The 25727-nt window shown below is 48.1% G+C and overlaps 1 protein-coding gene across 5 annotated transcripts; it reads right to left on the bottom strand.

The window, feature by feature from the left end:
• Positions 1-266: 266 nt before the first annotated feature.
• RECQL (RecQ like helicase) lies at positions 267-23382 on the bottom strand. Of its 5 annotated transcripts, XM_078875786.1 has the most exons (16): positions 23038-23382; positions 22548-22599; positions 20061-20160; positions 18997-19200; positions 17395-17574; positions 16464-16570; positions 11849-12047; positions 8820-8986; positions 7357-7438; positions 6666-6814; positions 4566-4683; positions 4134-4272; positions 3034-3125; positions 1862-2081; positions 1163-1292; positions 267-425 (listed from the first exon to the last, which is right to left on the bottom strand). In XM_078875786.1, the coding sequence occupies exons 3-16, from the start codon at positions 20074-20076 to the stop codon at positions 267-269; spliced, it is 1962 nt and encodes a 653-aa protein (XP_078731912.1). In that variant the 5' UTR covers positions 20077-20160; positions 22548-22599; positions 23038-23382. The 5 variants fall into 5 exon arrangements, with proteins under 5 accessions (XP_078731912.1, XP_078731911.1, XP_078731910.1 ...); XM_078875785.1 differs by lacking the exon at positions 22548-22599; XM_078875784.1 differs by lacking the exon at positions 22548-22599 and having other exon boundaries at positions 20061-20138.
• Between the last annotated feature and the right edge of the window lie 2345 nt (positions 23383-25727).

Genomic DNA, 25727 nt, shown 5'->3' with positions numbered 1-25727 from the left:
TAATGATGAACGTACAAAGCAAACAAAAGTGAATCTTATTCAATTTGAAAAAGGTTCCAGTTTTAATTAAAAAAAAACTCCCAATGGAAGAACAGAACTGACGCCATTGTAGGTTATTCTGAAAACAATGTAAAATTAACATTACCAATATTTAAAAAAATGGGTTTAAATCACACCTTCCGAACACTTGAAAGGTAGCATTTGGGTGACTTGACTTCTCGCTACAGTCGTAGTCGTAGGAGTTTTAGCGTGGCCTGAATCCAGAATCACTCCAGCAGGATGACATCGCTGGCTTTGCTCCGTTTGGGCTTGCCGCAGCTCCCCTCGGAAGAGGCGCGCTTGCTCGCGTTCTTTGCGCCGCTAGCTGTGCCGCTCGTGTTCTTCGCGCCGCTAGCTGTGCCGCTCGCGGTGTGACCAGAGTCCGCCTGTTTAAACACGTGGTAAAGACACCGTTACAATCACACAGGCTTCAGGCCTGTTACGCGAATCACGAATGAGCGTTGCTGGGTTCGCGAGCGCACTTTGATCGATTTACTTAAAACACCGAGACCTTGCACCGACCTCCAACACGCAGGGAGGTCTGGCTCTTGAGGATGCAAAGTCATCCAGGTAATGCAAGCGAAGGCAAGGGCAGTGGACAACTCTGGGAGGAACAAAATCTTAATACCAACATACCGTGCATATTACAGGCTGTGTATGAGTTAGTATTGTGGTTTTTAATATTACAAGGCTTTTAAAAGCCATATCACTTTATAACTGAATTATTTTCTGAGGTATTGCATTTGAATAAAATGCCTTGGCAAAATTAAAGTTATTCCACTTGTGAGCTGGAATTTGTTTTTCTATCATTCCCTTCATCTAGATCCAGGAGAGAGCCTGGTGACGGAAGGCCTAAATGAGAGGGTAGAATACTTGCGGAAAGTTGTAAAACTATCCTTTTAATATTTTTCTTATTTTACCAGGTAAGGCCCACTGAGCTATATAGCTCTTTTTCAGAAGCAACCTGGCTGCAAACGATAGCTCAACAAAGTGGCTTATCATATGGACAAGCACTAAGCGCATGTTTCTAAAGAGTTGTTTACGATGCCCTATGGGAATTGTCTTCAATAACCAGAGAATGGCCGCGAGTGAGTGAGTAAGTGCACGAGCGAGCACAAGGCACCTTGGCTGGAGTTTTTGTAGAACTGGGAAGCCACAGGGAGAGGGCATGGTCAGGGTCGTCTAGTAGCCGCGCCTTTTGACCCACCACCAGGTACGAGATGGTCGCGTAGGGCGTGTAGCTGTACTCTTCCCTGCACAACAACAAGGTGAGATGTTGACGCATCGACCGATCTTGTGGGGGGCTTTATAGGCTACATTTCTCACCCGAGCTGCAGATGGATGGAACAAAAGGAAGCATTTTATTGAGTCACCTTATTTTATAAAGGACAATCCCGTTCCTCATAAAATATGCCGTTCTCGTAAGTTGTGATCTTCCTTACATTGTTTTATAAAACATACCAAATGTGGCACCAAAAATTAGTATAACAGAGATTCATGTATTTAATATTTTGTCATCAAAGTTAAACAATTCTCAAAGCCAAATTAATCTAATTGCAAATGTGGTTACATGGCTTGTTCTTAAACCTACCAGTAAGCTGAAACTTAGTTGTGCTAAGTGCTTGTACACGTAGTTAGGTGGAGGGTTTTACTATGTGGTTTAACCCAAAAAACTAGTGAATTTCAATATTGGCTGGGAAAACCTACGAGTAAAAAAACGTGTTTGAATGATAAAAGGGTGCACAGGAAAACAGGCCCGTGCACTGCAGCAGGGTCCGAAAGATCCGGAGTGAAATCACGAATCCAACTTACTCCCTCTTACCTGATGTAGCCAAGCATCAGCAACTGCAGCACGATGATCTCGCAGCCCTGCTGAGAGAACGACGGAGTTGGCACCGACGAGACTCGGAGCTTCACTGCACCCCGGCCCTGCCAGGCCTCGAGGAGCCGCAGTGGCGTGAGCTTCTCCTGCTTCTGCTGGGCGTGCCGCAGGATGGCGATGAGGCCGCGTGCTTGCCGTACCACGCTCGCCTCTTCCGCCACTATGCACACATGTGGAGAGATTCCACAACGACACGCCACTCACCTGCATCACTATATGGTGGCGAGAAGTTAACAACCTTGCCTGGTATACAGGAGGTCGTAGGTTTGATCCGGACCCTGACGCCTCTATATGTGACTAGGTCGCTTATGAAAAAGAGTTATATAGCTCAGAGGGCCTTACCTGGTTAAAAAAAAAATTGTTTATAGTGTTTAGTTTCCTACACACGCGGAGAGAATGCACAATGGCACGCCACTCACCACCACTACACACACGAAGATATTCCATAACATGCCACTCGCCTCCACCCACTACATTCACACGATCAGAGAACTCCCCGCGAAACAACACGACAATCTGCACTGACCAGCTTAATTTGGAGAAATAACCCTCACGAGCTATGGGGAGGCCCTCGTCTGGCAGTGGCTTGACAAAAATGCTGTTGTGGGAGCGGTAGTGTAGAGGTTAGCGTGCTGCGTTACGAATCTGACGACCCGAATTCGATTCTCGCTCAGGGCAACACCAGTGATGATTATCTAAACTGGTCCTGGACCTCCTTTCGGTCGAGTCCGCCTCAAATTAGTATCTGGTGCGGTGTGTAAACATTGCCACTAGGGGACAAAGGCAGTCAGGCGTGGTGCTGGCCACCCCACCCCCTCAGGTGTCGTGCCGGCCTTCATAGGTGCTCTCAAACAGCACTTGCCCCAACAGCATGTTAAGGCTATACAGGGGTTCTTTGTCTATACGTACTGTACATGACTTGACATACGTGGCTGCATAACTCCCAAGTGCTGTCATATTACAGATCCAATGTCCAATATTAACAACAGTCCAGACCTGTCCTATTGTAATTTTAAATGTGTAGCCAGATGTATATGCAGGTCTGCGTATAGAAAATTACAAATGTCATTTGTGTGTGTATGTGTGTACAGCGAGGGCCAATGGGAGCCTACCGACACCCCCTCTGCAATGGTCGCACATGCGGTCGCACTGCGCGGCGTCCCACACCTCGTCAAAGTGCTCGGCGATCAGACTCCGCCGACACCTGTGCAAACATCGTCATTGTCATCATCTGTTAAAATAACACGGTCACTTTCAAACAATGTCCATGGAACTGAGATAAAAAATAAACGTAGTATGTAATCTAATTGCAAATTGCCACATCACTGAGATTTAAATTGTATTCCAGTTGTGTTACTCTTTCATTTTGGAATATTATTTATGTATCTGAATATTTTAGTTTAATTAATACATTTTAGGTTAGGCCACTTCTGAACTGGACAACATTTGGGTCGTAAGACCCTCTACCACCCGAAAATGCAAAAAAATTACGTTGTCAAGGGTACGAGCATATAACACACTTGTGAACTGAATTTAATTCAACAATTGGCTACAACGTTTTGCTGGAAACTCTGCGAAGCATCCTTAGAACAAAATCCTGATCGTGTGGTTTGTCCCTTAGTTTTGGTTACTGTTGTTGCTGTTTGCACTATGAATCCTGTTTTTACTGTGTTATATGCATTATTACATATCTGCTGTTCATTAATTTACCACTGTCTTGTTGCACGTTAGAACCTGTTTGTTTTTATCACGTTTGCTATTATGTGAAGTTATTTTTCAAAATTCTTGCCAAAAGCAGAGTATCACCCCGTGTGATATCAACAAACTACTTGAGTTGGCTCTTATCATCACTGGGAACGTAGCATCTTGTCAAGTGGCCTGGTCGAGATATGTTCCTCTCATGCCAACATAGTGTGTTATATTCAGTAGAAACATGCCAAATGACGTGAATAAACACATGCAATTTGTTTTTTGTGTGTGTAGTCATTGATGACTGGATTGAGACTCACTGTAATTAAGATCTGGTTCAATCATGGTTGGCAACCCGGATTTGAACCTCGGTTCCTGGACAGTGCTGGCTCAGTGCTCTGACATAGAATTAGCCCTGTGAGCCACTGGGCTCACATCCAGCTCATGTCCGTAACTCTCAATTTGAGCGTAAATTACGAGTGAGTTTGAGGACATCACAGCAAAGGGACTTTCGAGGTGGCACCTGTTGTAGGTCTGACAGTACGCCACCATCCCGTAGAGCTTCTCCTGGCCCGTGCGCTCCATGGACACCATCTGGCTCTGCCGGAACACGTCCTGAAAGCTGTAGTAAAGCACGCAGTCCGCTGGGGCACCATCCCGCCCTGCAGGTCGAGATGGGAAAGCGTGGTTTATGATGGCCTTATTTAGAACAGCCAGAAGGCACTACTACTAAGAACAAATAAGATTAACATTTATTTATACTGGAAGTACAGCAAAGCACAAAACCAATACAAACATAAAGTACAATTACAACGTCACGAGAAACCAATATCTCTATAATCGTCATAGTGTTAAATTGGTATTGCATTGATATTGTAGTTACAAATTTATATCGTAAGGTATGGTAAAAAAATGGCGGCCCGCAGGAGGGGTTGCGAGTGAGATGCATCATCACCTGCCCGGCCGCTCTCCTGATAGTAGTTCTCCATGGACTTGCTCAGTGAGTGGTGGATCACAAAGCGCACATCCGGCTTGTCTATGCCCATGCCAAAGGCCACGGTTGCCACCACAACCTGCATGCAGCAAAGTGTCACAGTTCACTTTCAAAGCAAGTTAACTCCATTAAAACATTTGTAGTGACTGTGAATGTCACTGTGTGGTACGGGGCTTGCGAGGCCACGGCGGATAGTATGTTGTCATTATGTGCAGCCCGGTTACTGGGCGTAGTACCGGCCCTAGCGGGGCTTGGGTGAGCGCTGGTTTGCGCAGAGGCACCACGTACAGTGTGCGGTGCGGGCTCCCAGTGAGGGAGCGAGAGAGAGTGTCAGCCAGCCAAGGTTACGTTGGGGCATGACACGCTGGTTGACCTGCCGACACGTGACCGGATGATATTGGAGGGGGGCCACCAGTGGACGGGGGCCGCTGGGTGGTCACGTGGTATAGAAGAGCTTTCGGGAGCCTTCGGGAAAGGGCCAGAGAGATCGAGAAGGTGGGCGGGGCGAGAGGTGGAGCCAGCCCCAGCCCAAGACGATATAACGGGGGCCCCGTGTGGGGCTCGGGGTTCTTGACTGTGTGAGTGAAGATCCACGTCGGGTTGAAGAAGCCTCTAGCCACGTGGTCCGGGACCCAGCTCGTGATCCGGACCGGGATTGCGGGACCGTGTTTAGTTCTGCCGTAGCGTGGTTAGACGGGCGTTCAACACCCGAGTGTAGGTTACGTTATGTTGTGTTGAGTTGATGTAATAAATAGTGTTGCTCCCAAAACAATGTCTGCGACTCAGTTGGACTCACTACACATTTACAGCATTTCACTGGTCAATAAAGGCAACATCAAAGCTGTGATTTTTTTTGTAAAGCTTTGGTGCAACTTTTGGTGCCATCTCACCACCAACACCCCCACCACCAAGGCATGAACACCAGCATTCATTATTGTGCTACTTCAAAACAAGTATTAACTCTATTATAACTTCAATAGTGCTGTATTTTGCTGGCAGCTTGGCGTTGTGAACCTGTTCTGAGCACGGGTGCCAATGTGAAGAGATGTTAACTATCTCGCCTGGTATACAGTAGGGTTGTGGGTACGATCCCGACTCTGATGCCTATATATTTGGAGTTTACATGTTCTCCCCGTGGTCGTGTGAATTTCTCTCCGGGCCTTCCGGTTTTTCCCTCCACATTTAGAAACGTGTGTTTAAGAGTAGTTGGCTGCTATTTATTTACATGATAAGCCACTTCGTTGCAACATCATTTGTGGCCATGTCGCTTCTGAAAAAGAACTATACAGCTCAGTGGGCCTTACCTGATAAAATAAAACACAGATTCGAACATTAATTAAAAAAGCGTGTATGCAGGTTTCAAGTACAGGACTAAGCGTACTTCTGATTGGACGAATTGTACTTGTGATTGCTTCATAAGCAAAATATGCAGGCCTCACAACCTACGTCTTTAGCAAGTATTCATCATTTTGTCAGAGGCATTTCATTCCAGAAGCATTTACCACGTATTTTACTTCTTGAATTTAACCTTTTACTCATTAATTTTAAGTCGAGTAGCTTAGACCACCGAGCATTTCTCACTCTTGTTCATGTGACCAGGCCGTGCATTTCATGGCTGTGCACCCTTGTACGTTATCCTTTACAAAAAAAACAAATAATAAGTGACGCAATAATAACAACCGCTTCCTGACCACATTACACCCGTGCTTTGTCTCACAATGGTTCCACCTGTCACGTGATGCTGTTGACTCAAGTCATTGGTCATTGCTCCCTTTATTGAAATCACTGACCTACACGGGCAACCTATATATCTATATATAATATATTTAGTTCAGCAGGAAGGGCCCAATAAACTGTGAGGCTCAATTCCAGGGGTGTCTTGCAATAGTAGAGATGTTATACAGACCTGCAGGCTATCTACAGACTGTCTTATACAGGCCAGAGGGACCTAGGGAGGCCTAGTATGGTATGGAAGCCACCAGCGAGAAATAGCGAGGATAAGTGGAGTCTTTGACTGGCGGTGCACGCTACCGAAGCGTCGGTGTACGGAGTAATCGTCACCTGCAAGCGGTTGCTGGTCCAGTGGCGGTGCAACCTGCTGCGGCGATCAGCTGGTATGTCGCTGTGGTAAGAGCCAGCACCAACGCCCAAACTAGTGAGAGCTGTTGCCACTTCCTCCGAGTCTTTTCGTGAGAAACAGTACACGATACCTGGGCATGACAACAAAGACAAAGATCCCCTGTACTGTATATCCTTAACAGACTGTTGGGGCAAGTGCTGTTAGCAAGCACCCTATGAAAGCAGGCACGGCATGCAAGGGGATAGGTGGCCAGCACTATGCCCGGCTGCCTTTGTCTCCCCAGTGGCGATGTTTACAAACCACACCAGGTACTCGTTTGAGGCTGAGTCGACCTAGGGGAGGTCCAGGACCGGTTCAGATAATCGTCACTGGCGTTGGCGGTGAGCGGGAATGGAACTCGGGTCGTCCGGTTCGTAGCACAGCGTGCTACCTGCTACACTGCCGCTCCCCACTGGGCATGACACACACACACATGCACTTCAGATACACGTAACTTATGAAACTGCCTGCTCTCTGTGCTTTACTCAAAGCGATAGCCCTACAGCCATCACCGAATTCAATGTTGCCAAAATTGTCCGTTTTTTATATGCACGATAAATCCAAATGATTTAAATAAAGGCAATATAAATAAAGTGTGCTGCAACCCCTATTGCTGTGGGACACAATGAGTACCTGACTGGCCTTTGTATTTCTTGTTAATGAGCCTGACCATGTTTTCCATGCAGTCTTCAAATTTGGTCGGCTTCCGATGAACCTGCGATGTCAAATCAAGCCAATATATCACCATTGTTGAACATTGCTATGCAGCATTTAAAATCTCACAGCAGCGAGTTACCTTTTATTGGAAACACACTGCACAGAGGAAACTACTTCAACTCATATGACACCGATAGCACAGTTATAATACAATTGGGAGACATATAAAGAAATATGAAGAAAATAAATACACCAAAAACCTCAAGCTAACCAATGTGATCCAGGAACCTTATAACGGCTCTACTGTACTGATGAGTCCTAATAAAAATGAAACCATTATCCTGCTGCTGCCCAAAACAAATGAGGCCACATGTTCAGGCCTTTGAGCCGGTAACTTTGTCAGTCTGCACGCAAAACACTTGCAGGAATCGTGATGTCATCTTGGTATGCAAAGGATGTTGATATAATCTAATCAGCTTCTGTCACCTAAAACACCTCCATGCCTCTGTACTAGTGTGAATGCAATAAAAAACAATGAAGTGCATGACTCGTCTCTCTCTTGGTACCCAAGCCACTGAGGTAAATTCCACATTTGGAGAACAGCGGTGCCGAGATGTTAACTCCCTCACCTGGTATGGAGGAGGTCGTGGGTTCGATCCCAACCCTGATGCCTGTATATTTGGAGTTTACATGTTCTCCCCGTTGTCGTGTGGATTTTCATCCGGGTCCTCCGGTTTTTCTCTCCACATTTAGAATCATGCGTTTCGAAAATTTGGCTGCTATAAATTTACACATGATAAGCCATTTTGTTGAGCTTTCATTTGTGACCAGGTCACTTCTGAAACAGAGCTAATATAGCTAAGTGAGCTTTACCTGGTAATATAAAAATAGTTTTATAGTTTTAGTTGTATAATTACCACGGCAGAGGTCAATTCATCCATGCAACTAATATTGAATTCACACAAAGAGGCAATACTGAGTTTTTGTGTCTTAATACGTTTGCATATTCATGCGTACAAAAAATCTAATGTTCTTTTCTCTGGGTTTTGTTTTCTCATTGAAATTTGCTGTGGTAATTTAAATAAAGGTTTCCCATAAAAATAATGTTTGATCTTAGTGTGTGCTTACTAGCTCATTAGTAGTGATATATCGATTTTAATGACCCTGCAGCGATGATAGACTGACTCAACTCATGATTGCAATTTAACTCGTATCCGTAACCCTGTGTGTTGAATCCTCTAATAACAGCACATCCGGGTGGCTTGTTCAATGTATTTTCATACAAATGCACCCCTAAAAGTTTACATTTCTAAGTGTGAATGTTCACACCTTTCCATTGAACTGAAACCCACAACATACTTTTTAGCAGTGTTTATAGCAGACGAAAGCAACCGCTCCACTTCGTAATTGTGAGAACTGTTCATGATGAATGCTCTGACCTGGTAGTGGAGGTTGGGGCGGTTGAAGGAGGCGGTGAACGAGAGGGCACCGGGCACTGCCAGGATGCTCTTCACGTCGTCCAGCACTACGCTGGTGGCCGTGGCGGTGAGGCACAGCAGCGGCACCTTGGGGAACTGTCTCTTCAGAATGCCCAGCACCTTGTAATCTATACCACCGAGCCACACACACCCAAACAGTTAAATTTGTTCTGCTTCTAACACAAAAAATATAAAGATTCCCCGTATAGTCTTAACAGACTGTTGGGGCAAGTGCTGTTAGCGACCACCTATGAAGGCTGCCACGACACAAGACGGGGTGGGTGGCCAGCACCACACCCGACCCGCGGTGGGAGCAGCTCCCTCTGCCGTGGAGAGCCGCGCTAAAGTGCTTTGTGTGCGGTCGGTCGGGCCACACTGCTGCGGACTGCCGGGGTGACAAGTGACATTCGAGGAGTCACCCGTGCTCATTGAGCCATCGGCACAGTCAACTTAAGCCCCATCGGACCGGGTCTCTGGGGCCTACCGAGACCGCCAAGTGCGAGGCCTCCGGGACTGGACCCGGTGGTCGATGCCGAGCGGCGAGGGGCCACGCCCTTTGAGCCGAGGACTCCGTCTCCATCGTCTCTTGGCCCTCCGGATTCCGGAGGTGTAGGACCCTGCTGGGACAGGGGTGACCGGCGCCATGGACCGGATCACGTGAGCTACGTCCCCGATTGGGGGGACTCTCCCTTGCACTGAGAGGGGACTCGGGGGGTGAAGGGGTGTTGGGGTTAAGGGCCTGGGTAAAATAGGAAACGGAGGCGATGTGCCGATTCGCGAGCTCGATGTGCCGCGTGTGTGTGGGAAGGGTCACCGATTCGCGGATGGGGGACTCTGTGGGAGTCACCGATTCTCGAGTTCGAGGACGCCATGCAGGGAAGTATTGGTTTGTTATTGGGGGGGCACAGGGGAGCAGTGGAATGTGTTGTTGAAGCGGGATATGTTGCGGTTATAATGGGATTGTGAGGGATTTTTTGGTTTGTTGTTGAAGTTCCTCGGGTTAAGGGTGTTGCCCTACCTGCCGGCATTTGCTGCTGCTGTGTTAACAGCTGGGACGGCTGTTTTTTTAACGGAGGGGGGGGGTGATGTAGTGAGATAGCGCTGACTGTTGGACAGCAGCAGCAACTGCAGTTGGGCACTTAGCGCACACGCCGCTGAGCATATACACGGGTGTGCCGGCAGGGCAGAAGAACTGGGGCAAGGGTCATGATAGACCTCGTGTAGAAGCCCCTGGAAGCCTCTTGAGGATTTGAGAAGGGAGGCGCGGCTAGGGCAGTGCCAAGGTGCGCCGAGGTGAATATAAGCAGCGGGGAGCGAGAGCTCTAGGCTGCCCTCGTCGCTGCCGCCTTCGCCCGAACATTGCGCAGCCGGACAGTGGTTGGCTGTCCCAGTTGATGCCATCGGTGCAACGCAGACAGGGTCGTGTCTGGGATTGGGCGCGCGGCAGCGTGGTCGTGTGTGAGAGAGAGAGGGGGCCCGAGTGGTGGCGTGAGCTCGGCAAGAACAACGAATAAAGAGGGCAGAGCGGTGCCTCCTGCGACCACCTCATCTCCGTCTGACTGTGTGTGTGACGCACGCCACCCACACGGACAAACGATACTACACATACATACAACGCACTGACAAACGCACCACACTGCTCCACTTTGGAATTACCTCTCATTATCTATTTTCCCAACCTCTTGTCACTCCATGAACCCTTAACCATTCGAATTTTGATTGTGCTCTTTGTTCTGGCAGCTGGATGTTGTGAGCCTTTGGGCCTGTGGTCAACAATTGTGTTTAAAAACACACATCACTGGCATTTCAGATGAAGCTAAACGTTTTAAAGAGTATATCCATGATATTGAAAGTTGACAACCGACCTCCACGGTCTGTTCTTGTGCTCGCCGCTATCCGGATTTATGTTTTCCCACTATAGGGCTTTGGGTCTTTGACTGGATTCAGCTATTTAGACTTCAGGTTATTCTATTCATGCAGTTCATTCAAGAGTTAACTTATTTTATTTAAAATATAGATGTATATTGAACTGCTTTGCACCATATGTAGCCAACCGTGCTATTCTAGGAGGCAAACAATTCAGACACTGGACCATCTTCGAACCAAATACTGTGGAAGCTATATTATTTCAGCGTGTAGGTGGGAGAATTAAAGTTTAAATATATAACTTGAAGTTTGGTGATACAATGTATGTATACATACAGGTTTCTATCATCAGCTAAAAATTTAAGGAGATTTTTTTTCAGCCAGCCACGTGTGTGTGGTGTGGGGCATGGTCCGGAATGGCGCAGGAATACTGTGGTGCAGGTAGCCCTGGTCATGGATTGTTGAGGCTATGTTGGGGTAAAGCGGAAACCTCTCCTGACTCTCTATATGTATGCATGCGTGAGAGAAGAGATGGGATGATGCGGTACAGAAGGATGTGGAGCTGTTTGGATTTGTCAATGACTGGTACCAGCGGAGTCAAGATCGGCCTCTTTTGAGGAAGCCTGTGAAGCAAGCTAGTGGGAAGTTGAAGGCAATCGCCCTCCAACAACAGCGGAATAGCAAGAAGCGGAGTGCCGGGTGGCTAATTCGCATCGAGTCGGCACAGTGGGAAGCACAGGTGATGCATCAGGCCAGTCATCTCAGTTAACCCATGGCACTTAAGCCTGTCCCGTGACCTCCTGCTAGCGAGCCTTTGACACTTCACGTGGCCTCAAGGTTCACCTAGCCTGGCACAAGCACCATGGTGACATCACCACCACTTAGTGGCGAAAAACGGCTGTCGTTGTCGCGATGGACACGAGTGCGCTCAGAATCAGAATCTTTATTTATCCTGGAGGAATCCGATGAGCTAAGAAGCTCTTTTCGACAGATGTCCAGTTAGGGGAGAGTAAGAACGTTACAACAAACAAACAATACATAAACAGATAGGAGTGCAATGTATAAGAAAGCTAAGCAAGTCACAAAATGAAAATAAATATAGTATATAATTACAAATTGCTCACCGGGCCGGAAGTCGTTCCCCCATTGGCTGCAACAGTGCACCTCGTCGATGGCGATGCGAGTGAGGCGCTCGCCCTTGTAAGCTTTCTCCAGCTTCGACATGAATATCTTACTCTTGGCGATCTTCTCCGGCGTCACATACAGCAGCTTCAGCTCGTGGTCATTGGAAATCATGGCCGCTTGGACGGTCTTTACATGCTCCTGAGAACGTTCAAACACGAAGCACCGTCAGAATTTAAAACCAGTGTTTTCAAAGGGCCTCTTTCAAGGTAAACAACAATCCACTTGACAAAATGGAAAGTCTCGTAATACTGTTGCATTTTATGACACCAATTATGAAGTGCACATCTTTTGGAAAGTGAAACACTCGTTCCACATTAGAACATGCCATACAATTCCAAATTTAAATAACTTCTTCGGACTTAAATACCAGAATATAACTGATTAATTAAAACTGGACATTTGACTCTCAACATCTCCTCTCTCTCAAAAACTGAGGCTACAACTTAAATTCATCGGGTAAACCTTCTTACTCTCCCCCATAAGATGACAGCAAGAACGAACTTGCATTGTCTTTTTGTGACCTCACACCAACCACATCCACTTTAAGTTTAACATTCTTACGATGCCACACAAGTGTAGTGGTATGGAATAGTAATGTAGCAGCATAGCGCTGGCTGCTGGCAGGGAAGGGGATCTGCAGCTTATGGCAGCCCTGACGTCAGCAGGCCAGGTTATAGACTAGAATGGGATCTAAGGGAAAGGTCAAAGAAGGGGCACACAAAGAACCCACTTTTTGCAAGTGCTGAACATTGGCCTGGGGGCTGCGGTGGTCCAAGCGGGTACAGTTTTGGCCCACGCGATGGCCGCGCGCTGTGAGGAGGCCCGCGAGGGGGCTGCAGAGGTCGTTGCCACAGTGGAGCGGGGAGGCAAGTCGGATGGGGCTTGGATGGACATGTTGTGTGGGGAAAATTCTAAATTGTCCGGGGAACAGCGGGGCGAGTTGCGTGCCTTGCTCCGAGAATGAGGATATTTTTAGCCAGGGGAAATTTGATCTTCGTCGCACGTCACTATTGCAACATCGCATCGACTCGGGTAACGCTGCCCCAATATGGAAGAATTCGTACAGGCTCAGTCCCAAGGAGAAGGACCACGTTCGCCAGGCAGTTGAAGAAATGTTGGCCGCAGACATTATCTCTCCTTCCACCAGTTCGTGGGGGGCTCCCATTATCTTGGTTAAAAAACGGGATGGGAGTCTGCATTTTTGCGTCAACGTCCGTAAATTAAATAAAGTTTCTGTGGCGGACGTGTGCCCGCTCCCGCGGATGGATGATTCCTTGGACGCTTTGTCGGGTGAGTGTTTTTTTTCGACCCTCGACTTGTTGTCGGGGTTTTGGCAGCTGCCCTTGGATGAAGGATCCAGGCCTAAAACCACGTTCCGAACACCACAAGGGTTGTTTCAACTCAACTGCCTCCCGATGGGTCTTCACTCTGCTCCGGCTATGTTTCAGCGGCTTATGAAATTGGTCTTGGAAAGTCTTCAATGGGACTCGTGCCTTATTTACTTAGGTGACGTTATTGTGTTCGGGCGCACATTTAAGTGTTTATCAGGGTGCGAGCGTCTAATCTCAAATTTAAACCACAGAAGTGCCATCTTTTGCAAACATCGGTGCGGTATTTGGGCCACATTGTTAGCGAGTCCGGGATAGCCAAGGATCCCGACAAAATTGCATGCGTGCGCACATGGCCAACCCCCACGTTGGTGGGTGAAGTCTGTAGTTTTGTTGGGTTCACATCGTATTATCGCCGGTTCGTCCCCACGTTCGCGATGATCGCTAAGCCGCTCCACGTGCTTACTGCCAAGGTCTCGCCAATGCGCCTCCCCTTGGATACCTAATTTCTCTCTGCCCTTTGTTTTGGATACGCATGCCAGCGACACCGGAATTGGCACTGTAATGTCCCAGGTCGTGAATGGTGCGGAAATGGTTGTGGCCTATGGGAGCCGCGTGCCGTCCCCCGTAGAGCAGCGTTATTGCGTGATGCGCAGAGAATTGTTGGCCATTGTGCACTTTGTGCAACAGTATAGGCTGTACCTTTACGGACGCAACTTTATCGTGTGTACGGACCACGCGGCTCTTCAATATGCTTTAAGGATTGATCAGCCTTCTGGCCAACTTTCCCGCTGGTTAGAAATTTTGCAAGACTACTCCTTCACGGTCACCTACAGGAAGGGTGTACGTCACTGCAACGTGGATGTGCTGTCCCGGTTACCACCGAGGGATCAGTGTGCATGTCTAATGGGTGCTGGCCGATGTAAACAATCGGCTAGGGAATTGCTGTGTGCTGTTGTGGCATCCGTCGATGTTCCGCCACCCGCGACAACTGCTCCTTGTGACAACACAATTGGTCTCACGCACGTTGAATGGGGATGCCTCAAGGTAGAGGATGCCTCCTTGTTAAAGTTGTGGCCGTCGCGTTGGGACAAGGAGTAGTAAAAATGTGCCAGAGGGAATGTCCCTCATAGTCCTTCCTCCATGATGTGCTGTTGATGAGGTGGGATGAGGAGCTGCAACGTCATTGCATTGTAATGCCGACTGCTCTGCGGGGTAAACTTACACGGGCTGTCCACGTGAAATTAATGCACCTTGGGGTGAGTAAAACTGCAGTGACACTGAAGCGTGACTTCTTTTGGCCCGGGATGATGTGTACCACATGGTCAGGGGATGCACTGACTGCGCACGATGCAAGCCGCCGCCGAGGCAGGTCCAGCCGCCGTTACAATCCATCGCGGTGTCTCGTATTTACGAGCTGGTTGCTCTGGACATCCTCGGGCCGTTTCCCACCACTCAGAGGGGAAATAAATTCCTCCTCGTCGGGGTGGAATACCTATCCCGGTGGCTGGTGCCATGGCCTCTGCCAGATCAGTCGGCCGCATCCATTATGGACGGATTTTTACACGGGTACGTTTTGGACACAGGAGCCCTGGAACAACTCCTTACGGACAAGAGGCAAAATTTTTCTTCAAAATTGTTAAAGGAGGTGTGCGATTCCCTGGGAATGAAACAAATCTGGACATCGCCCTACAATCCCCAGATGGACGGGATGATGGAGCGCTTGCACAAGGCCTCTTACGTACATGATGTGCAAACAGGTTTAACGAGGCACAGTCGGATTGAGACTTACACATTCCAGGTGTCCTGGCTGCGTATAGGATGGCCCCTCATGCCTCAACAGGATTCACTCCGTTTTACCTCATGTATGGGAGGGAAAGTGACCCCCCCCATGGAGGCTCAGTTAGGCATGGACCTGGGCAAAAAGAAGTCCGTTATGCCCATGCCCATGCAGGTCACGATTAGGCGGCTGACGGAGATGCGGGAAGCGTCTCGAGGGAATTCGGCTAAACGACAGGACGCGAATGAAAAACTTGTAGGGCAACGGGAGTCCAGGACCCCATGAACCGCTGTGGACAAGGCGTGATTGCATTGTCCTCAGGTGCCCCTGGGTACGTCCCCAAAATTGCACCGGTCGTGGCACGGCCCTGTTGAGGTTATTGAGGTTAAGAGGCCGCAATGCGTGCGTATACAGGTCGGTCACCGGCGCTGGTTTGTGCACCCGTCTCGGTTGAAGCCCAATATTTTGCCCTGTGTGGACAGTTCATCTCCTCCTCCTGAGTGCCGGGTGTCTAACGTGGCCGACGAGCTGGGGCGAGCGACTCCGGAGGTTATGCCTCAGAAGGATTCCATTGTATCGCCCGCAGGATTCCAGCGCCTGACGCCCGCAGACCCACTGGCAGCGCCTCCGAAGGACAGACCAGGGGTGACGGACCAGTTGCCATCTTCTTCCTGGGAGGGACCGCGCCTGTTAGGCCATTTGCGTATTGTCCCGGGGGTCCCCAGCACATCTATTCCTGTCCCAGCTCGGGGTTCGGCGGCGAGGACCCGCTCGAAAAGTGTTTCCTTTTGATAACCCGCCCCTTTTCCATTGTTCACTTCCTTGCGGTTCAGGTTCGTTGTCGAGGGATTTCGCCTAGAATTCGTTACTCTTCTATGTTAGCTTTGTTGTGTTAGCACATTTGTGCAGTTCCCATTTACATAGGTGATTGATGTCAGCCGGGACGGCTGTTTTTTTTTCACGGGGGGAGGGGGAGCAGTGATGGAGTGGCATAGAATAGTAATGTAGCAGCATAGCGCTGGCTGCTGGCAGGAAAGGGGATCTGCAGCTTACGGGGGCGGAGCCCGACCACGCTGCGAATATAAGAAGGGCCCCTGTAGGGGACCTCGGGGCTGTTGTGTGGAGTGGAATCCCCGTCGTGCTGCTGACGTCTTCGTCACCATTCTTCTCGTCGTCTTCACCATCCTTCTTGCCATTGTCTCCGTCTTCATCATTTCGGGGCGTCACCAGTCAGGCAGCCTACCAACTGTCCTGACTGAGTAGCGTCGCCGACAATAGACGGACTAATTATAAAGCGCTAACCCTGATGGTGCTTGTTAATAAAGAAGTGCCTCCAACTCTTATTGTCTCCGAGTTAGTCACTACACAATGGTCAGGGAGGTTTCCATAAACATAATCTACAATGCAGAGATAAAAATCGGGCATTGGATAGAATATCAACGTTACCTTGGTGCTACTGGCACTGAGCATGGCGGCTGGGATCTTTAGTTGCTCCAGCGCCATAATTTGGTCTTCCATCAGCGAGATGAGTGGGGAAATCACCAGAGTGAATCCTACATGAACACGGAAGGATGCCAGTGAACAATTACGTCACTCGTGATATTAGAAATGTAACAATTTGTCCTCCTTCTGATTCAATTATTAGTTTCAACTCTAAGTGGTTGGGACGCCACGGTGGCAAGATGTTATCTCCCTCCCCTAATATAACGGAGGTCGTGGGTTCAGTCCCGACCCTGACGCCTCTATATTTGGAATTTGCATGTTCTCCCCGTGGTTGTGTGATTTTTTCTCCAGGTTCTCCAGGTTTTTCCCTCCAAATTTAGAAACATGCGTTTAGATTATTTGGCTGCTACTATAAATTCCCACATATGATAAGCAACTTTCTTGAGCTATTATTTGTCGCCAGGTTCCTGCCCACAAATTCTGCCAACAAGAATGTGTGCAAAGGGGCAAATTTTACATCCAATGCATGTGCAGTACAACTGTAAACAATTCACACAATCAAATTGAGCAATTGTATCTTAATTGCTACATTTACGTGTGAGAATTGTTCTTATACTTACCGGCAAGCTGAAATAATAATGATTGGTGCGTTAAAGAATGATACACAGGACAATTCATTTGTTTAGCTGTGTTGTGTGGTGGGGGGACTTAACGACACAAATTTGGGCAGACCATTACGTGGCCTAACCAAAAAAGATATTATGAAGTATAATAAAGGCTGCGACAAATGCCATGTTAAGTTAAACGTAAACAGTTAATCTTGTGTTGCTATTAACATCTCACCAGAACGAACACGGGAGCCCGAATTATCCGGTGAGTGTGGGTTGGTGAATGCCAAAAAAACCCCATGCACACTTAGTCAATAGCAGCTCACCTTTCGAGGACAGTGCTGGCAGTTGGTAGCAGAGACTTTTTCCTCCTCCTGTTGGCATGATGAGAAACACATCGTGGCCGGCTATACTGGCATTCATTGCCTGCAGCTGCAGAGATCGAAAATTGTCCATCTTGAACACTTCGCGCAGGGTGCATTTCAACTTGGTCGACCACGAAAAATCTGCAATTCACATCAAGTTGGCACAGAGTCACTGATAACAGTTGGGGTTAGTAGAGACATTACTGCATTAGGTAATGGATTGTGCAGCTAGTTCCACTTCAGATCCCCAAAAGGATCAGCCCAAGCATAATGAATGGTGCTGGGAGATCACGTTTGTTTAATGGGGATGGGTCTCTTTAATTCTCCCCGATGTGTTTAGGGTTTTGCTGCGTGTTGTTTGGCACGATGTCCACCGTTTATTTAATTATCATTATGATCCACAACAATACCTAAGTCCTATTTTTTTTTTTTACAGAGCCCTCTTGTAAAGATTTAAGTGCTCTTGACCATCACATCTGACAATCCACCAATATTTGTTCAACATTCCTAACCACGGATAAAAACCAAAAGGTTGAGAATGGTCCAATGCTGCTGGATAATATTGGCCCAGAAATCCCACCAGCTGACTGAATAAAAAATACTTATTTCATGTGGAGAGACAAATGGTGGCCTGATTACACGGGTCTACAGCCAAAATGCTTCCGAAATAAATGTAGTCCAACTTTACTAATTCTGGGTCACTGAGAATGAAAATGATGCTTAAAATGTTTGATTGGCTCTAGTTTTCAAGATATGCTGCTGGGTCAGTATATACGACCCTTGACTTGGGAATGGCGGAGGATAAGTGAGTTAAAAAGGGAATGGATCTCAGTTTAAACCAGAAATGACTAAAATACATCTGACTGGACCTATGAATAAATCTATGACTGGTATACAGTATGTCGTGGGTTCAATCCCGACCCTGACGCCTGTATATTTGGAGTTTGCATGTTCTTCCCCTGGTCGCGTGGATTGTTCTCTGGGTCCTCCGGTTTTGCCCTCCACATTTAGAAACATGCGTTTAGAGTATTTGGCTGATATAAATTTCCACGTGATAAGCCACTTCAATGAGCTATAGTTTGTGACCAGGTCACTTCTGCAAAAGAGCTATATAGCTCAGCAGGCATTCGGGGCCATCCATTTAGTACATACGCAAAAATCTATCAAAACTTAACCCCTCCCCCCCTCCCTGTACCCATGCATACTTTTTACACCCCCCCCACCTGCGTACGTACGCTTGACGCACCCCCCCCCCCCCCCCCCCGATTCCTATAGGACGGCAGATATTTAATCCACGCAGAAACGACGTGTTTAAGCAAACAGATATTCCACTGCCGGACTATCTAACTCATTTGAAGGCCAATGTAGACAAATTATTGAGGCTTCACCCCCCCCCCCCCCGATTCCTATCCATACGTACATTGTCAGTAGACCCCCCATACGCAAGTGTACGCATTTGGGTTAACATCCCCCCCTCCATGCATACGTACTAAATAGATGGCCCCTTACCTGGTAAAATAAAATAAAAATAGTTTAGTTTTTGGTCGAGCACGTGGGCCTCACCTTCTCGCTCCCACTTCTCTGCAGCGCGAGCGCTGTCCGCAGAGCCGCTCTGCTCTTTGCTCTGCTTGCGCTGGAGTTTGCTGATCTTGTTCTGGATGCTCGCCTTGCGCTCCAGCAGCAGCTCCTGCTGCTCTACCAGCTCCTGGATCTGCGTCCCGACTCTGTCCAGCTCAGACGACACACACGCCAGCTCCACCTCCAGGTCTGTAGGAAGGAAGAGAGAATCTCACTTAGCCGGACACATTCGTGATGCATTATTGTGTCTGCTCTGTGTACGCATCTGTGCAATACAACGGCCATCACATCTTTTAAAATCCAGACGCACTTTTTTCATAGACCGTCGTTTGAGAGTTTTTTTCTATATTCAATCAAGTTCGATGTACTGTGCATGTGGCAGTGTATTAGTATATAAATCAATCTTTATTTTACGTGACAATATCACCCCCAATAAAGTAGGCATCAGTTCACATTACAGTAGATCCGAAACGGTACAGGGAGCATAGAGCAACAGGAATACAAAAAATAAACCTGTCACGACCGCAGCAGCTCACACCGACTGAGCAAAATAAATTGCAACCGCGCGCAAAATAAAGTGCAACCGTTCACAACGAATAGCATAAGAAAAGTAAAAAAACTGTTTATTTCCCATTTCCTCCTTTATTTCCCTTCTAAAATGTTCGATTTCATGGAAAATTGCTAATATTGTAGGTGACTGAACAACATCCCAGGGGATATTAACATTTATAAACTTGTAATTGTTACAATTACAATGCATTGCCATGTGAATATTTAGCTCATGATGTCTCGTCATTGAGTCTGTATGTATAAACATGTGCTAGTAATAAAGAAGCGATGAGTCCTTCCTATTCTTTGAGAAATTCAGCGATTGCAAGGGTCATAATATTTTGTGTTTAGTTTGTTGTCCTTCCCCTGCATCTCCGATTAGCACAGTTGGTTATGTACGGCGCAAAAGAAGTTCATCATGCATACATGGCAGACGGTGAATGACTGTGATCAATGGAAGCCATGTGGTATCAGAGGAGTATCAGTGAAGGGCAGATTACCTTCAAGGCACATCATTGTCGGCTGCCTCCGGAGACAGCTCCTCCTTTCCCAGAACGTGTCTCAATCAGCAATGACGTCTGCAGACCAGAGAAGGCACCACTGCACGACAATAAACCATCTTTCACACCGACTTGTCTCTCAGTCACGTGTTTATGAAATACTATAAGCTGAAATATTGACAGAACCATGCTTTGTAGTCCTCAACTGTATTAATATATCCACGCGATATATGCAGACGTGTGCATTTAACCTGTAAAATTACAACAATATAATGAGTGGGGAAAAGCTCAAAAAACACAAGCGAGTGTGTCATGAAAATCAATAGCAATTATTGAAAGCGAACCGGGTGGGTTAGCAAGAGCAAGATTCAGTGCTTTTGAAAAAAAAAGAAACACTGTATAGCGAAACCCATATGAATACCTGTCAGCCCATACGGTTTACCTGTATTCTTGTACAGGAAAATTGAGTTTTCAGGTCCATACGTTGTACAACCGTTTCAATACGGGGAAAAAATGTCTATATGTTTGATTCTCCCTTGTGATGGGACTTTGGAGGATGAATTAGTCTGTAATAAGGTAGGCACTGATAAGTATGCATATGCCGCTGTGGCTCATTAACGTTTTTAATCGGTGCATTTACCCGAGACATGGACGAGAACATGGGCAGCGATGAAGAGCATTGGATACCCCTCCCTTCCCTCTATCCTTGGTCTCCCCTTGGTATGTTTGTTCTCACCCCCCCACACCAACATATACAAGGACTCCTCTACTTACGAACGAGTTAGGTTCCAGAGGTCTACTCTTTGTTTTTTTCGGTAAAGTCACGTAGGGGAAAAAATTAATAAATGAATTAAAACAAATCATTTTATTTTATACCTACGTGACTTTACCGAAAACAAACTAAGAGTATGGATCCTTGCAGTCACGAAAACTTCAAATCTAGAATTCCTGAGGTCTGTTTGTAAGTCGATTTGTCCGTAAGTCCAACTTTCCTCCCGTCGATTCCAAAAATATTGTAGAGCATGTACACTAAACACGGGGAATGGCTTTAAAGGTTGCATAATATCCCGTAGATGTATATGCCACTGGTTCTTCATGTTCTGCAGATGTAGATGCCACCACCGCCATCTATTGCGCTGGCGGTTGAAAAGGCAACTCGACGTATGGACAGGTTTGTTCGTATCTCTGAAAGTTCGTCAGTTGGATGTTCGTAAGTAGAGGCGTCCCTGTACATATTCACCACCCTCCTACGCGGGGTCCCCACTTGTCTGCGGGCCCAATACCCTCGCCCGCCCATCTATGTACGGCCCCGTCGCACCGAATGGGGCTTGCGTTTTGTCGATCTCATCCCCCCCAAAAAACCTGTACGTATCATGGGTACTGGTCGCCAAAGCCTCCGTGTTAAACCAAGAGGGGCATTGAAAAAAAGTTGAATAGTATGCGGACAGGAGGCGCATGCTCGGAATAACACCGAGGCACAGCAGGGGAACACGTGGAATTGGGGATTCTGTAAATTAAAAACGAAATAAATGGGCTTGGGTTAGACACCTCACGAAAAGGGATGGCCGATGGATGAGTGGTGAATAATCGGCAACGCAGATAACGCGCCAGAAAGAATGACCATGGAGATGGGGCGACCAGAGAAGCTCATGCACAAGAGGGCGATGGATTGTGGCAAAAGCAGGATCGTGAGGGATGGTGACGGCTTGGGGAAGCTTTCGTCCAGCAGTGCATGGATAATGGCTGATGAGTGGATGCACAGCGCGAGTTAACACATTCCTGCGGAGGGAGCTGGTAGGAACGTTGGGTTGCTCGGTCAATGGCCAGGGTCAACGGCGGCGTGGTGTATTCCGCAAATATGCCCGACTGTGAGGGCGGGCACAAGCCGGCGTGAGTAGGTTAAACGTTGAGTTTTATAAGGGCACCACGGGGTGACCAGCCCCACCCCCCACCCAGCCCCACCCCCCACCCAGCCCCACCCCCCACCCAGCCCCACCCCCCACCCAGCCCCACCCCCCACCCAGCCCCACCCCCCACCCAGCCCCACCCCCCACCCAGCCCCACCCCCCCACCCAGCCCCACCCCCCACCCAGCCCCACCCCCCACCCAGCCCCACCCCCCACCCACCCCCCACCCCCCACCCAGCCCCACCCCCCACCCACCCCCCACCCCCCACCCAGCCCCACCCCCCACCCAGCCCCACCCCCCACCCAGCCCCACCCCCCACCCAGCCCCACCCAGCCCCACTCCCCACCCAGCCCCTTCCCACCCTCCCCTCCCCACCCATCCCCTCCCCACCTTCCCCTCTCCACCCAGCCCCACCCCTCCCATTTTTGGATGCACGACGAACGGACACAATAATCCCCTGTGGGCTGGTGTAACCAGGAGGTTCCTACCAGTATTAAGAGTGCGCAGTGATGTAATGCGGGTAGGCTGTATTATATCAACTTGTATATAACGCGCCGCCAACGCACAGGATTCGCTCACCGCTTGTTGTGTTTAGTTTGTTGTCCTTCTGACCTCCGATTAGCACGGTTGGCTACGTACGGTGCGAAAGAAGTTGCATGCACTGAGTGTGAGAAGACGACTCGGAGGCGCGCGCGGTGGAAACCGCATCCAGGAGCAGCCGCGCGGTGAGGAGCGGCCATCAACAATCGACCGAGCTCTGCGGTTCTCTATATATGAAGGTGTTGTCAGCCAACTAATGAGGTTTTTTTAATCTGTGCGAGGAAACCGGAGTACCCGGAGAAAACCCGCGCGTTGGAGCGACGAAACACGTTATCCCATACTGGTGGAGCAGATGGGGGGGTACACATTTGCTCTATCGCATTCTCTTAACGAATCAAGGTACGTATGTTGAACTTCTTTCGCATCGTACGCAACCAGCTGCTGTGCTAATCAGAGGTGCGGGGTTGGCGTGGGGGAAGGACAACTAAAACACAACATTCGGTGTAACATCTGTGCACGATCCACCAACCCTCGCTGCTGCCTCCACAGTGCTGTATTTACAGGCCACGCGCTTTGCCGCCAGCACCACCGCCGTGTGTAGAGTAGGGTTAGGGTCCCCTTGGTGTTTATAGTACGTGGACACTGTTACAGCGCGTCCCGACTCGTGTGTACAGTACGTTAGACTGCGTACAGTACGCACTGTCCAGTGACGTGTACAGTGTGATGGTCGTCCGTACTCAGCTCTGTAGCACGAGTAGCGTACACGGTGTCCGTGTACAGTCAATGTACAGTGTGTACTGTCCGTGTACAGTCGATGTACAGTGTGGACTGTCAGTGTCGCCGCGCGACCGCTTTATCCGCACATGAGTGAGGAATCAACTCGCGGCGGAATCGTATAACGCGATTAGCGACGCAGAGAATCGATTCCTCCCAAAATCCGCGAGCGACGTCGGCCGCACAACGGATTCGCAACCGAGGAATCGGATCGCCCGGGCGGGAGCGAATATGAATGAGTTAAGAGGGAATGAGTGAGTGCGACAGGGATGTCCTGGCTACCACATTATTTAACATCTATTTCGACCACGTAGTTCGTGAAGCCTTCAATAACTGTACCGGAGGAATTTCCATCTGGTACAGATACAATGGGAGGCTGATCGATGCCCGGGTGCGGTCAAGGGATGGCTCCCTATTGGTCAACCACGTTATGTATGCCGATGATTTGGTAATTGCTGCTCACTCAGGAGGAGTACGAGGCGCTGCTGCTGAGCCTGGAGCTTGTCACTAAGATGTGTGGACTTACCATCAGCCCCACCAAAACTAAGCACCTGCCTGGGAATTTTGTACCATCAGACACTCCAACCCCACAATTCCCAATTGGTGATAGGGCAGTTGTGGAGAGTGGAGAGTTTCCCATACCTGGTCAGTGTGCTTATGACCGGCTCCGGTTTGACAGCAGAGCTCTCACTCCGAATCAGTCGAGCGGCATTATCTTTTCATCGGTTGCCTAACGCTGTGTGGAAGCTACCTGGTCTGTCGCTCAGCACGAAGCTTCAGGTCTTCTCGGCCACAGTCATTCCCTCCCTTCTCTACGCTTGCGAAACGTGGACCCCCCTAATTGAAAATATTCGCCGGTTAGAAACATTTAGGCTGGCCTGCCTACGATCCATCCTGGGTTTAACCAGGCTGGATTGTGTGAGGAGCTCACAAATCCTTGAAATATCTGGACAAAGCCCCATCGGTGAGCTCCGGCAGGAAATGCTGCGTTGGCTGAGTCATGTAGCCCGTATGCCTAGCCACCGCATGCCTAAACAGCTTTTGTTCGGCCAGATCGAGGGGGCTAAACGGGCGCGGCATGGGCTAGAGAAGAGATGGAGCGATGTGGTATAGGAGGACATAGATAGATAAAATAATAATCAAATTATATAAATACAAATGAAAATAAAGCTTGTGTTGCGATCGAAACGTCGTGATGTTTTATAATTCACTTTCTTTTTATTATTTTGTTGTTGTAATTTTTTCTATCTACTTGACTTTACCGAAATAACCATAGAATATGAGATTCCTACAGTCACGAAAGTTTTAAGTCAAAATTTAAGGCAGAGCTGTTGGGCTCCAGACTGCAGTAGTAGAATCTCCTGGCAGGTGATGTTAGGGTTTCCATGTTCCGTGACCGTCAAAAGGATCTTGTCCCATTCTTCATCATGGAAAGTGATCTTGTAGCCTGCAACAACATCGATGGTGTGATGGCAGCCCTCAACATCGTTCATGATCCAGATGAGTGGAGACTGTTCATTGATTCATCGAAGATGCATCTTAAAATTTTTGCTGCATAATGGCAATGATTTGCCATCAATTCCAGTTGGTCATGCAGTCTATATGAAGGAAACCTTTGACAACATGAAACAACTTTTGAGGTGCATAAACTATGACCAACATCAGTGGCAGCTTTGTGGCAATTTGAAGGTTGTTGCTCTCTTGCTTGGTATACAGACTGGATACACAAAGTACTGCTGTGTTCTCTGCGAATGGAATAGTCGTGCGAGAGATTCCCACTACATCAAGATAGATTGGCTACTCCGACAGTCATTGGGGCCTGGGAGGAAAAGTGTTCAGCATCCACCAATTGTTGAATCAAGGAAGATTTTGTTACCACCCTTACACACCAAGCTGGGTCTGATGAAGAACTTTGTCAAAGCCAAGGACAAAACACAAGCAGCTTTCAAGTACCTCCGTGGAAAATTTCCAAAGTGAAGTGAAGCTAAGATAAAGATTTGTGAACTTCTTTGAGATTATGCATTTGACAGTGCACTGCGTGGCAAGGAAAAGACGGCATGGAAAGCCTTCCAGTTAGTGGCAACACATTTTCTCGGAAACAAGGCAGACAACTACAGAGAGTTGGTGGAAAACCTCCAGGCAAACAAAAGCCTTGGTTGCAACATGTCACTAAAGATACATTTTTTGCACTCTCATCTAGATTTTTCCCACCGAACTACGGAGCAGTGAGCAACGAGCATGCCGAGCGATTTCACCAGGACGTTGCAACAATGGAGAAACGCTATAAGGGCAAATGGAGCCCATCAATGAGTACAGACTATTGCTGGACAGTGACAAGAAATGCTCCATTTAATGAATACAAGAGACAAGCCAAGAAGCGCCGAGTAGACACTGAATAAGGACTAAACTATGTACTTATAAATATGTAATTGTTTTTTGCCTTTT

The sequence above is a fragment of the Lampetra fluviatilis genome, chromosome 42 (assembly GCF_964198595.1).
Source record: "Lampetra fluviatilis chromosome 42, kcLamFluv1.1, whole genome shotgun sequence".
NCBI classification, from domain to species: domain Eukaryota; kingdom Metazoa; phylum Chordata; class Hyperoartia; order Petromyzontiformes; family Petromyzontidae; genus Lampetra; species Lampetra fluviatilis.
Note: the sequence above shows the minus strand (reverse complement) of the source record. Positions and strands in the feature narration are given on the sequence as shown.